This window comes from Scatophagus argus, chromosome 3 (assembly GCF_020382885.2).
Source record: "Scatophagus argus isolate fScaArg1 chromosome 3, fScaArg1.pri, whole genome shotgun sequence".
NCBI lineage: Eukaryota > Metazoa > Chordata > Actinopteri > Scatophagidae > Scatophagus > Scatophagus argus.
In genome coordinates, this window is record NC_058495.1 from 22,966,534 (window position 1) to 22,979,765 (window position 13,232).

General features: G+C 41.3%; 1 protein-coding gene and 1 pseudogene across 16 annotated transcripts in view; one reads left to right on the forward strand and one right to left on the reverse strand.

Moving 5' to 3' along the window:
- LOC124056886 (band 4.1-like protein 1) overlaps positions 1-13,232 on the reverse strand; it is a 67,172-nt gene that overhangs the window by 21,909 nt on the left and 32,031 nt on the right. For 15 of the 16 annotated variants that reach the window (XM_046384806.1, XM_046384808.1, XM_046384805.1 and 12 more), the window contains exons 2-4: positions 8,815-8,945; positions 7,568-7,735; positions 3,148-3,252 (exon numbers count right to left, since the gene is read on the reverse strand). In XM_046384806.1, coding sequence (XP_046240762.1) covers positions 3,148-3,252; positions 7,568-7,735; positions 8,815-8,847 — 306 coding nt within the window. In that variant the 5' untranslated portion in view covers positions 8,848-8,945. The remainder of the gene's footprint in view (positions 1-3,147; positions 3,253-7,567; positions 7,736-8,814; positions 8,946-13,232) is intronic. The other variant, XM_046384804.1, reaches the window with a different exon arrangement.
- On the forward strand, positions 11,063-11,216 carry LOC124057201 (annotated as a pseudogene).

The window sequence follows — 13,232 nt, forward strand, 5'->3', positions numbered from 1 at the left end:
GCACATATATCTATAGGTATACTCTGCATCAGGATTCTCAAATGAATCTATTGGGTGACAGTTTCTTCCAAGTACACTATTCAGGTACATTTGGATCAAATGTGGCCTTTGTCAGAGTTATCTTTGTACACAGGAGAACCGTGCTGGTGTTTAGGTGGTCTTAGTGTAACAACTTGTAAAATAGGGCCAGAATTTGAAAGCAGCTCCAAACACCAGAGCCGGATCGGACACAGTTTCTGAGAGCTATCGGACTATCGCCTCGAAAGGGACCAAGTGGTATTACGAGACGAGATGAGCTAGGGCTAGCTAGACAGTATGCTAAATTAATAATAAATAGATATCTATGCAGCACTATAGATAATAATGACCAGTGTTGCTTCTTTACATTATAAAATTCAGGTCATATCTTTCAAATTTCAGATTTAACCCAGACTTTCTCTTTGTGGTGACAACGGAAGTTTTAAATATAATTGGTTACTCTGATACCTTCACACACTTACTGCTTGCTGCATGCAATGTGCAACACAGATCTGTGCTGCCAGTGGTGCAGAGAGCTGATAGTGATCGTCACTAACCTGAATACCACACAGCAGCTGCTTATTATTAATGCTGACAGTCTTTTTGGCAGCTGGGATCGCATCAGTCAGAGTGGAATCGGGAGCATGAAAGGCTGATACAGCACGACGCAAGCCGGTGGCCATGTTGGGAAAGCTGTAAGCATCTCTGGTAATTTGAATTGTGCCTTCACGCACACACATACTCCTCCAGTGTTAATCAGGCTGCTTAAGACTTTAATGAACTGTAAGCATTTATTGTCCCCCTGAATCTTATATCAGGCCAAAGAGCACTCAATTAGTAAGGCACTCTACTCTTTTGCCTTTCTGTGCAGAGAAGCAGAAAGAACTTTTAATCACTGACTTTTCAGCTCTTGCCTCTGCAACCTTAAATCATAAAACAATCACATGGAATAAATGTTCTCTTGACGGATGAAGATTATATCCTTGTCTGCCCGATTGAGAAAGAGAAAGGGCATCTGAAATGACATTTCAAGTCTCAGGCTTATTTTGTCTTCCAATCAGCCAATCAGCAATGACCCCAAACAGTAGGCTCAAGTTGTGCTCCGATAAGCCTGTCTTTGATGAGTGTGTCATACTGATTCGGCTTACCTACGCTCAGAGAGAGAGGAAAATATTTGAACTTCAACCCTGTTTACCTCTCTAACATCCCAGTTAACCTGTCACTATGGGCCAAATCATCCTCTTTCCTAAGCCTCAGCTCTCACAAACGCATCAAGTCACAACATGTGAGCTGAGAAAGTATGTCCATAAGGGGCTGATGGCGTCAGAGGCTACGCTGCAGATGTTAACCCACTGGAGTCGAGGGAGACGCCGGCGCGTCTTTATCACTTGACCAATTTAAGATTACATAACTGCAAGATGCAGAATCGCTGAGTCTTGTTTTAATTTGTGTCAAAGTGGGTACTACATACCAAACTATATACCGGTACTAGTTTTTAAATTTTGTAATATGTAAAGCAAAACCCGAGTTATGATAAATCAATACACGTGATGCTTTTTCCTGAACATTGTTGTCACGTTTCCTGCGTGTTCAGTGCGAGTTTTAGAAATGATATAAATAAGTTTTAAGTTTTATAAATAATTTGTGGTGCATTTCATTGTGACCTGATTGTGTTGTAAATAGTTGTAAATAGCTGTACAAAAAACGCCTGAGGCATTTACTGCATATAAAGGTAAATAGTTGTGAATAACTTGTTGTTTGCTAAATTTGTACATATTTTTTCTTAAATTTACAATTTATATTTGCATTCTAAGTTATAAAAATGAATTGTTAAATTGGTCACGCGATAAAGACGGGCCGGCGCGTCCCTCGACTCCAGTGGGTTAAAACACACAGTGTTTAGTTGTGTCATCCTTTCTCGTCTTCAAAAGGCAGCAGGTTCCTCTGTAGCCTGCTGCAATCACTTACTCGTCCTTAGGGAGGCTTACATCAGTCAAAACACAAAATCCACAAGGCCCATCAGTTCAGTGTCAATTACTTGATTATATGATAATCAGCTTGGTCTGTGCACCCTAACAAGTCAACAAAGATCAGAGGGAAAAATATTCAGACCTTCTACTCGGCATGTCAAAATGATCTGTGAGCTTATTGAAGTTTAATGTATGTACACATTTTAGAAACAGAAATAATTAAACCTCAGAGGACAGAACTGAGAACTGACGAATCACAGTATTTCTGACAAGATAAAGTTACAAAAATGACAAAAATCTGGTTTTAAGTACCAAACTTTAGAGAAGTATACCTCTCTGACATTTAATGCAGATCTGTCAACACTTTTCATAAAACGCTATTTTCTATTTCCACAATCTCCTTAGAGGGACTCGTGGGAGATGGTGGAACTGTCACACCAAAACAAAGTGGACTGACTTTCATGAGGAGGCTAGAAACATGACTCCATATGCATGCTAATGTTGTGTCTGTTGGCTGTGGAAATGCGCAGTAGTTTGCAAACAGTTTTGCAAAACTGGTACAAATGGACAAAAAAGTAATTATGCAGGTTTAAAATGTAATGTTTCAGTGGTGCGGGTTTAAATAAAATTCCCTGAGCTGGACGTCTCAAAGTCTAGGTACATAAATCAACACACCACCGACTGTATGCTAAAAGGGGGAGGTGGGGAAAGATCCATATTGATTGCATTAGCAAGTTAGAAAGGCTGACCTTAAAGGTAGACAATGTACGTTTTGAAAGAAGAAATAACACAGTCTAACCCAGAAGAAATGTTGAGTTCATAAGCAGTAAAAATCACCCCTCCTGAATTCAATACACCCTGCCTCCAGAGCAGTTCTGCCTCTGAAAAAAAACTACATTTCATACAATCATTTTGCAAAAAGTGGATGAGCCATTTTTTATCTTTTCAACAACTGCACACATTTTTCTTTTGGCTGTTGCTCAGACCCAGGCAGAGCATGGAAATTTCCATTTTTCATTCATCTCTGAATGATGGATAATGCATCCCTGATAGAACTGACCCAGCCAACAGTTGAGAAGAATACAGATTATTTTCTGTGAGCGACATGTTTATGCAGTGAAATGTCCACTGAGGTTATCGTGGCACACAATTCCCTGACCTTCTGGGTGTCTGTGTCGGCAAAGGTCAGACCAAAGTAGTCCTTCTCCAGCAGGTTGAGATGCTCACACACCATGTCCATCAGAGTCTGTCCTTTGGAGTGTTTCTGGAAAGATACATACAGGGATGACACAGCCGTGGTTAAAAGGTCAACAATAACAATGCAGAAGATAGCGAAGATTCTCTACTGCATTTCTAAAACGCACACAGTGGCTGGGAGTCTGCTACTGTTATAATTCAGTTTTATTGGGAAAAACTTGACTGACTGCTGTGCTTGTAAAGATGGCTTCCTGTTCTCAGGATCTACACACAATGATACAGCTCAGCCATTTGGTGTTGTGTCACAGTCGGTGTGCATCAAACACTTGACAGTGAAAATGGATTGTGAATTGCTGGGTAAGATTGCTCTTTGTACTGTAAGTGGATATTTCACCTGCTATTGACAGAGTTCAAGGTGAGCATTTCAGGAACGTTTCTTTTCACACTCCAACTGACAAGTTCATTTTTTTACATTGGGGAGAGTTTCAATGTGGATTTCTTTCTGACTAGTTAACAATACGATGCACTGACAGACTAGTACTGAAGGATCCTTAGACCAGATTTGGAAGAGATGAGGATGTCCTTGTTATAAAGCCTGAATGCAAGAATTTCACCAAACAGTCCATGCTTGCAGCTCCATGAATCTGTACTTATGATTTAAATGTTGATACCAGCATGCTAATATGCTAACAGTGACAACGCTGATGCTTACCAGGTAAAGTTTACTACGTTCAAACACGTAAATTTAGTGTGATAGCAAACAAAAATTTGTTTGTTGGTACTAAGCAAAAAACTACAAAGTATAAATGTCAAAGAAATCTATCCAATAGTTGAAGAGATATTTCAGTCTGGACCAAGGTGGTGGACCCGGTCAATAATGCCATGGCTACAGCAATGCATATGTCTGATATACACTGAGAGTGACCAACTGACTTTTAAGCAAAGGAAAATGCTCATATGAAATAGCTTTTCTGCAATTTCATACTTTAAATGAAATATGAACTCAACATCGTCAGTTCATGGGCTCACATTGTGTGTCATAGTTAAATAAAGAACAAGGAAGATGTGTGTTAATGTTTAAGGCTAACACTGAATCACACATCCACAGTGTTATAATCACACACAAACACATGCTGCCTCCTCCCCTTGGAGGAGGACCTACTTTGTGAGGTGACAGGAAGATGGAGCAAGCAGTTGCCAGGGAAACAGATGTAATATTATCCCTCTGCTGTCTTGTTTCTTAAGAACTGGGGGCTAGGACTTGAAAAAGAGTTTCTAGCCTTTGTCTCATAATGGGTGAGAGGATGGTGGAGCAACACTTGGTAAGTCCTTCTAAGCTCCCTTCATGTCAGTCAGTCAGTCCCCAACAGCAACACTGTCAATGCAAAGCAAGCGCATGCTGTCTGACATCAGCAGCAATCAGCAAAATTAAATAAACAAATCAACACATGAAGTCTTAATAATCTATGACTGAGTCGATCGAATTCGCTCTCTGCTCTGAAGCAATTAAATTTTCAACTATACAATAATGATCTCAGTGTTGCCACCTGAATGGACACCCAAGACAGAATCTTGGCAGTGTAACAAGACAGCCAGCCACCATGAAACACTTCATTCCACCCAAAATAGCCCTGTTCTAAACATCTGCCCAGTCAGGCTTGACCATGCATAGTCAAGCAGATTACACCCCAGTGAGAAGAGGGGGAGACTGTGTGAGAGAAGTGGGTAAGAGTATGGTGCATCCTCTCCTGCCTGAGGACCACAGGGAGGCTGAGCCGTGCATCCATGACAAGAGACTTAATTAACCCATGAATGCGACACCTCCTCCAGGGAGCATGCTCCCGAAGTGTGGCCTGCCTTCCCCCAACGCTGTTATTACTTCCTCTCGGAAGCGTGAGGGAGGTTCAGGTATGGCGGCATGAAGTTCCACCACAGTAATTAAAGACAGGAAGCAAGAGCAACCCTGACAATGACCTGGAGGCTCTCGCTAAACTGGAATTTAAAAAAAAAAAAAAAGCATGGGCTGCTTTGTACGTGCTTCTCTGGCAATGATTGGCAGTGCTATGAGAGCAGGTGACTACTCAGGATGAGCACTTAAGACACAAAAGCTTTCAGAACCATAACATCGTTGCTATCGTTGCGGTGTGGAAAAGGCCCCAAAGGTATTTGTGAATGTTTTCACAGTGCCGAGAGAGAGGATGGCGCAAGCATAACATTCCTGATGTTCTTACCTCACACACACTCGAATGTAAAAAACCCCTCCACCACACACACACACACACAAAGTTTTATGCACTGTGCTTAATTATCCTAAGGGTTGGTGCATAATAACTTTGCTCTTCTATTTTCTCCTTGACTGCTCCTGGCTTGCGACCATGTAATAACTATAGATTCCCTTACGCCCTGACTGTGTTTGAAGGCTTTTATTTCACAAAGAGGACATCCTGTGACCCTCAGTATCTGATGAAGATTTTTATTATATGACTGCAAATTCAAAATCAGTATTTACATCTAAACAGTAATTTTTGATACCTGCATCATTTAACCCCTTTTCTTTAAAACACACAATACAGAATTCTACTAATTACAGCCATGAAGACCAATTAACTGCACAACCTGTGAAAACAACAGAGAGCACAATGTCTTCCACCATAACAGCTTTCTGACATTGGAAAAAATATCCCTGATGCCATTGTACTTTTTTCAGATTTCAGATTTTAATTAATCTAATGAAGAATTTGGGAATTTAATATATTATGAGTCTCTGTTGAGTCTCCTCCTTAATGTGTCTTAAATAACCATTGTACATCTTGGTGATAAGACTCCAGGAAGTCAAACTATTCCTTTAAACAAGTTTGTTTACCTTTTGTTGACAGGTAACACCCTGTTGTCATGTAGATCAGGTCAAAGCAAATAGTAAGTATGAAGTTATGCCTTAATTTACTGGGCACCATGACGTGTCTGCAACTTAGTTTTGATCCGTCCTCTGGAAGGCTTCATGTCCGACCAGGAGCATTTCAGAAGCAGAGTGTTCTACCTGCCTGATTTCGTTGACTTTCTTTTGACAAACTTTTGACAGTTTGCCTTGCGCAGGTTGACACGGCTTCAGTCAAAACTAGACTAGCAGCGTATTTTAAACAGGGCAGAATGAAATTCTGAAATGTGCTGCGTTGTGCCAGCGGAATCCAGCTGCAAGGGAGAAGACTGAATGAGTGGGCAGACAGACTGTCCATCTCCGACACCAGAGGCCATTGTTCACATCAACATTTGCATGTATGTTAACAATAACCTTCCTCAAAGTAAAACCAAATAGTTTTTGTTACCTAAATGTAACCCAGTATTAACCATAAAGATAGCAGAAACAATCATATGAATAATTCTCGTATTGGTCTCTTGTAACTAGGCCCTAGCATTGCTTTCCTACTCACTGGGGTGCCAGATTAGCATACACTGATTTGGGTAATTTTGAATGGCAAAGGCCAAGTTTGTCATTTAGCTTGGATTTTCAACCATGACCTGTTTTGATACTTGATGCTCCATAAACATTACCATTGATAATCAGAAAGTATTGAGGTTTCACCCAGCCGTACCCATGACCATGCACAGTATGGCTCCAGTGCCACTCTATGCCGCATCAGACAGAAGTCCTGCTGGCGAAATGCAGAGGCAGGGTACTGAGCTGTAACACAGGCTGGCTGCCACCAACCAGCCCAGACAGAAGACTCAACTCTGTCATCTCCAGTGCCAGACAGGCACATCCTGTCCTAGATTTGGGTGTCTAGTGAGGGGAAGCGAAAGTTGAACCTAAATACCTAAAATATTGCCGCATATTCATCTCTGCAGTCAAGTAATTGTTTAGCAGTTCCTTCAGTCACAATCCTGTGAAATATATTTTAGAAAGTAAGACAGACCTATTGAGTCAGAGGTTTGTGCTGCTGCAAGACATAAAAGCATTAAAGTACATTTACATTTATCTTTTTCCTCCTCTCTTTGCATGCTTTCACCTTGCATTCCCCAGAACTGGGAAATGTACTCTTTTACATGGATCCAGTCATGAAAACAGATAACTTGTGTGGAAGAAGGATTTTCAGACTGAACATTTAGTGTATTTTTTCTATGCCTCTGTGTGTATTACAGAAATGTGTAACATTGCTTTGGCTTCGCCCTCCAACCCCCCTGTGAGCTCTCAGCATGGCACCCTCTCTTTTATTCTCTTTGTCTGTTTTATCCACTCTGCAGCATTGTACAGCACACACAACAGCCTACAGGGGAAAACAACAACAAAGGAAATAAAGGATGCTGCTTTTCAACGGTTTGTTCAAAGCGTGTTAAGGCTAATTCTATAAAACATGTTACCACAAATTCTTTTCCAACAGGCATACCTCAATTTCTCCTTCGAACTCGGTCGAGTCCAGCAGTGTCACTTTGAAGGGAGTTGTTTTAAGTCGTTTGGAGCCTTTCTGGGGAGATTTGATGTTTTTGTTTGGGGACATCTTCTCAGATGTGTCATCGGTTTCTCTGTGTTCATCAAGATGCTTCGAGTTCTGTTCCTTAAAACATACATTGTAAAAAACGAACTCAAATGACAGAATTGTATTTCCTGATACCTGAGTGAAGGTTTGAAACAGTAAAAATACTCTGAATTACTTTGTCAGCATCAGGATAGTGCCTTGTGCATTGTGGCTTTAATTGAAAAATATCGAATCTTTGGCACTGTGTGCAATCTGAGTACACTAATCTGCTAATTCAAACACTGAAAACAATACAGTAAAATGTAGATCTACTCGAAACTGCACTGATTCCCAGCTGTTAAGACTAATCACCGAATTACAAGACAAAACAGAAATCAGAAATCAGAAATAAAATTTAATCACAGCTCTCATTAGCCTAGTTTTCCTTGTACATGGAGACATACTGTTTATCATACTTTATATCATCAGACTCTTTGAAACAAAGACGTGAACACTCCACTTCAGAGAAGGCAAAACTGCTGCAATTTCAAGAAATAATCTGACTTAATGAATCCAGATAAAACTGCTTCATAATTATCTAAAAGGCCCAAAGGTTTGTTGTAAAAGGGGCAATATGAACAAATGAACCTTATTTTTCTGTCATGTAATGTTATTCTCAGCTCACTAACACACAAGCTTTGGAGTCGGTTGCATCAGCTCTTTGTACACTGAAACTTAGCTTTTGTTTTAAGATAGTTTAAGTTTTGAGTATTATTCTTAAAACAAACAAACAAAACGCACGTTGGCTTGTAATTTTCAGAATGAAGTGTAAAAGATCTAACACAGAATATGGTAAGCATATCTGTTTGGATAAAATGCTCTTTAGTGATCATGTGAACCAGGAAGACTTTAAATTACATTTCACAAAATAGATTAATCTTTAGCTTAATCTATTGTTTTGCCCCTCAAACTGTTATTTTTGCTTTACAAAAAGTAACAAAGTTTACAAATAGGTGAAAATATTTCTTAGGTTTTAATCGTGCATCCTGGTTTATTAATCACTTGTCTGAACCTAAAGAAACTAAAGGCTAATATGTCCTGTATTTTTACTTTACACAGCAGCTGGGAAGTCAGTGACTTTAGCAGTAATCTATTAGTATAATTAGAGCCAAGCTGACCTGTTTGGCCATCTTGCTGTCTGAGTCCTGCATGCTTCCTTCTGCTCCCTGCTGGCTGGGAGGACTCCAATCTCGCTCTCTTCACCTCCGACTTGGGCCTGCCTCTGTCACTTCAGCAAAGTAACACCACCCTGAGAAAAGACAAGAGCACAGCAAAAATGTTCAAATAGTGAGTAAGAGCCTTCTTTTCAAAAAAGCCTTGATGCATTCTTTATTTCACTATCAAAAGAGCTGAGAGGACTGCAGCCACTGCAGCTGGAGATGTGACAAATTACGAGTGTATTCTCTAGAAAAAATAAAGACGGCACAAGAGCCAAGATCACACCATTTCAAATTCTGAAAGCTGTAGCTTCTTGATACAACACAATTTCCAAAGACATAATTCACCTTGCCGTCAAGGACATTTACTTTAATTATACAATCCCTGCCTGAGCCAGATAATGATCATCTATTTAAGCAAGACAAACTCAGCACTGAGATGATGATTATAAAAAAAAAAGACTGAATTGGTGAATGAGGCTCTAAGTGCTGCAGTCAGTGCTCATGGTTATCGACAGTCTTCCAGTCACAAAGACACTAAAAAACATATTTAAGTACTACTAAACAGCACAAAGGTGTACACAGCATAATTTTACAGTCAAGAGCGAGTTGTTTGTTTGAATTATGTGGTTTCGTCACGTGCCTCGTTTCTTTTCTCTGAAGTCACTTCCTCGACTTGTGCTTTGTCAGTTTCTACCCTGGAAATCCACTGAAGGCTGCTGCCTTCAGCTGTGGATTATCAGTGTGGGTGGACTCAACAATAACATTAGCTGAATTGAGAAGAGAGTGCAGCCATTTCCATCATTTTGGAAAGCTGTGCACTGTAGGCCATGTCTGCAGATGCTCACAAGAGAATTGTATATTAAAGATATTTGAGGAAAATTATTGTGACTTTTCAGTGAGGAGCATAATTTTTTTCTCATGAGCAAATGATTTATTTTCTAAACAGCTCACTTCACTGTGTTATAAAACCACAGTTTGTCATTCTGGGAAATAAGTTCTCTATTTATTTATTTGCTGCTAAGAGTTTGATGAGAGGATTGATAACATTCATTCATGCTGTGTGCATGATAATGAAAGACTGGAGTTTTTGTTAGCTGTGTTTTGTGTTTGGGGGATTTTCTCTTCCTAGATGTTTTATTTCACAGTAAAGTTTTGTGAAATAACTCATATTTTTCTCTGACAAGACTTTTGCCATTGCAACAGTATATTTATTGTCTTAGAAGCACTAGCAGGCTGTTTTTCTTTTGTGAATGACACAAAAATGAAAATCACATTATTTGCATTACGCTGACATCTGTTAAGGAGAAATTGGCTACTCTGGGTCCCACACAATGTATTTTTCCTATGATTGTTGAAAGTCAGTGTGAAGTGAAGGATCAAAAGTGAAGCCTTTGCTCTGCAATACTGTAGAGACAACAACTTGACATTCACTGTGAATGACTCAAACAGTTCAACATTTCCTGCTGTTAAAATCCATTGTGGAGATGATATCAACAAAACAAAATACAAGGTACCCTGTGGATAGACATTTCAGTATTCCAGGGTGAATATTTTTTATAACTGCAAAGTGGGTTCTGCACCAGATGAGGCTTATGTCCCTGGAACATGTTCTCCCATGACCTTCTTGAAAGGAAAACAAGGCTCATAATGTGTTAACATAACCTCAGTAAGATCTGCACAACACAGCATGTAAGAATAATCCCTGTGCATTATAGAGCTCCCCAGACAATACTCCAGGACCTTGTATATAATCCAGCCTCCATATGACCCTGGAGGTCTCTGCACCATGAGCAGCAAATCACATCAGTGTAGCATACCTGGGGGTTGCGGGCAATCGGGGCTGACAACTGAGGCAGGAACACAACCGGTTCACACTGGTTCAGAGACTGTCTCTTGACATACTGAACATGCTTAAAGGGGTGTGAAACCCTCTCCCCCTCACTACTCCTCCTCCTCCTTGGCTGCTGTGCCATCACAACCATCCCATTACTTACAATCACATTGATTTGACAGAAATAAATTCCCCTTCTTGGGGACAGAAATGAAGCATGGAGTGGTACGTCCACTCCAGGACTGATTTTGCTCTTGCAGTCTAGCTGGGCACTGTACTATAAGTTGTTAAATTTCCCCCCGCTGGTTGAATCACGGATACACCTGGCAAGTAAACTTCGTGATTAGAGAGGAAAAAAACTCTGCTGGGTATCGTGTTCTTACCAGGCAGGGGAGATGCCATGAAAAAGAAGGTGCTTCACCCAGAGTGAGGCTCGGCCATTGCAGTCCGGTTGTGCTGACCCCTGCGAATTCCCCAAAGGTGGGAATCTTGACTGCATAATTTCTGGTAGTGGGGTAGTGGGGTCTAGAGGTTGGAGAAGCGGCTTGTGACCGGAGGGTTGCTGGTTCGATCCCGCCCCACGGACTGGCAGGAAAAAGTTTGGGTGCGGTGGAGTGATTAATCAGTTCTCCCCTCCTCCATTAGCCGGGTGATGTGCCCTTGATCAAGGCACTTAACCTCCCCAATAAGTGAAGGGTTAAATGCAGGGAAGAATTCCGGTGTATGTAAAATATATACTGACAAAAAAGGTTTGAAGTTTGAAGTTTTGAAGTGTTCTGATGATAAAGGAAGCAAACGCTCAGCACCGCCACATATTTCTGTTATCGCATTCGGCTCCCAGTCCGACTCAGTCAAGCTGAAAATAACAAGCGTCTCCCCTGTGTGCACTACAGGTGCGCATTTTCTCATACTGTCCAATCCAACAGAAGCTGATGCCCCCCCCCTCACTTGACATCCATCTGCACTACATGACAATGCATTCATCTACAGCCGTCTGTGTGAATATACCCGTCTTGTCCGGCAACAAATTACTTGAAAACAGCTCCAGTCTAACCATTTCTATTTGCCACTGTGGATATTTTTCACTTCTGTTCTGAGCCCATTAACAAGGACACAGCCAACATTTGTACAATACATTGTACATTCATCACCCACTAATGAAAAAGCCCTTTGATGCACACACATACACACAAGTGAGAATACAAATCACATAATCCAAAGTTAGTTTGTGGTAAATGGGGTCCCTTATTGAGACATCTTCTCATGAAATCAGATTAATTGCCAAATTAATACAGATTGATGTCACAGAGAGAGCCAGCAGAGCCCTGCGAATGCATTAATTTCCTGTAATAGACCATTACCCACAATCGCCTCTGTCACCCAGTGGCCGACACCTCTACAGCGGAGAAAAAACACCTTACGAAGCAGGAACACAGCGCGTGTTTCCTTTGTTGTGCCCTGCATGCAGTTCACTGACAATATCTGTCTTTGATATCTGCCATCACTAATAACGATTCATCACAGAGAAAAGCACGTTGTTTCCTTAGAGGGCTACGCCACTCTTCCCTAACAAGCGTAGCCTCTTCCCTTGTTTCTCCTGCCTCTTTCTCTTCATTCTCATCAGAGGTGAGCTTTAATCTAAGTAAGGCAAGTAGAGGGAGAATGAGAGAGCGAGCACACGACAGAATACTGGCTCAGCTCCTAGATGTAGTTGCCATGGTAACAGCATAGAGTACTCCCCACCGCCACCACCACCACCAACAGCAGATCGTCTCCCTCTCTTCAGAGGAGTGACAGAGAAACACAGAGACGAACCAAACAAGAGGGAGGATGAGAGGCCAAAAGATGAGGTAGCCAGAAAGAGAGAGGGATAAAGGACAAACTGAGAAGATAAGAAATGACAAGAGGGAGGAAATAAGCTGATGTGGCATGGCGACTCAAAGGAAATGTCAGACAGCCTCCCCTTTGGTTATCGGTGGAGGGGCTGCACACAGCTGCACACAGGGACGGATGGGGAGTTTGAAGCAGAGATGGAGGCCGCTGCTGCTAACCTCCCATTACCATCAACCAGCAAACACAACCTGCTCCTCATCTGAGCCCTGGCAGTGCACAGTCATCACTATTTGATCCGCCCATAACTATGATTCAATTGTACAATCCTTGGCTCAGATCTGTCGTCTTAAGCACATTTATCCATTAGTATGCACTCAGTGCAGTACTCAGTTGAGTAATCTCAAAGAACTGGCAAGAGAGGAAACAGAGTACATTGGTTCCTACAGCGCATCCCCAGCCTGTGGATCATTCGCATACAGGCTCAACTGTTGCAGTCTACTCATGTGAGTGGACACACAGGCAGGCCTGTCACAATGGTTATAATAGTAATTAAACTAAAATTCATGTCAATCCACCCAAAAGTAATGGTAAAGTTTCGCTCAAAGTGGCAAATCTCAACCTCATGGTGGCGCTAGACTAAAGGTCAGCAACTCTACAGCATTAGTCTCAAACATGCTTTTCATGAAGCACTTCTTTCTTAAACATTTACGCA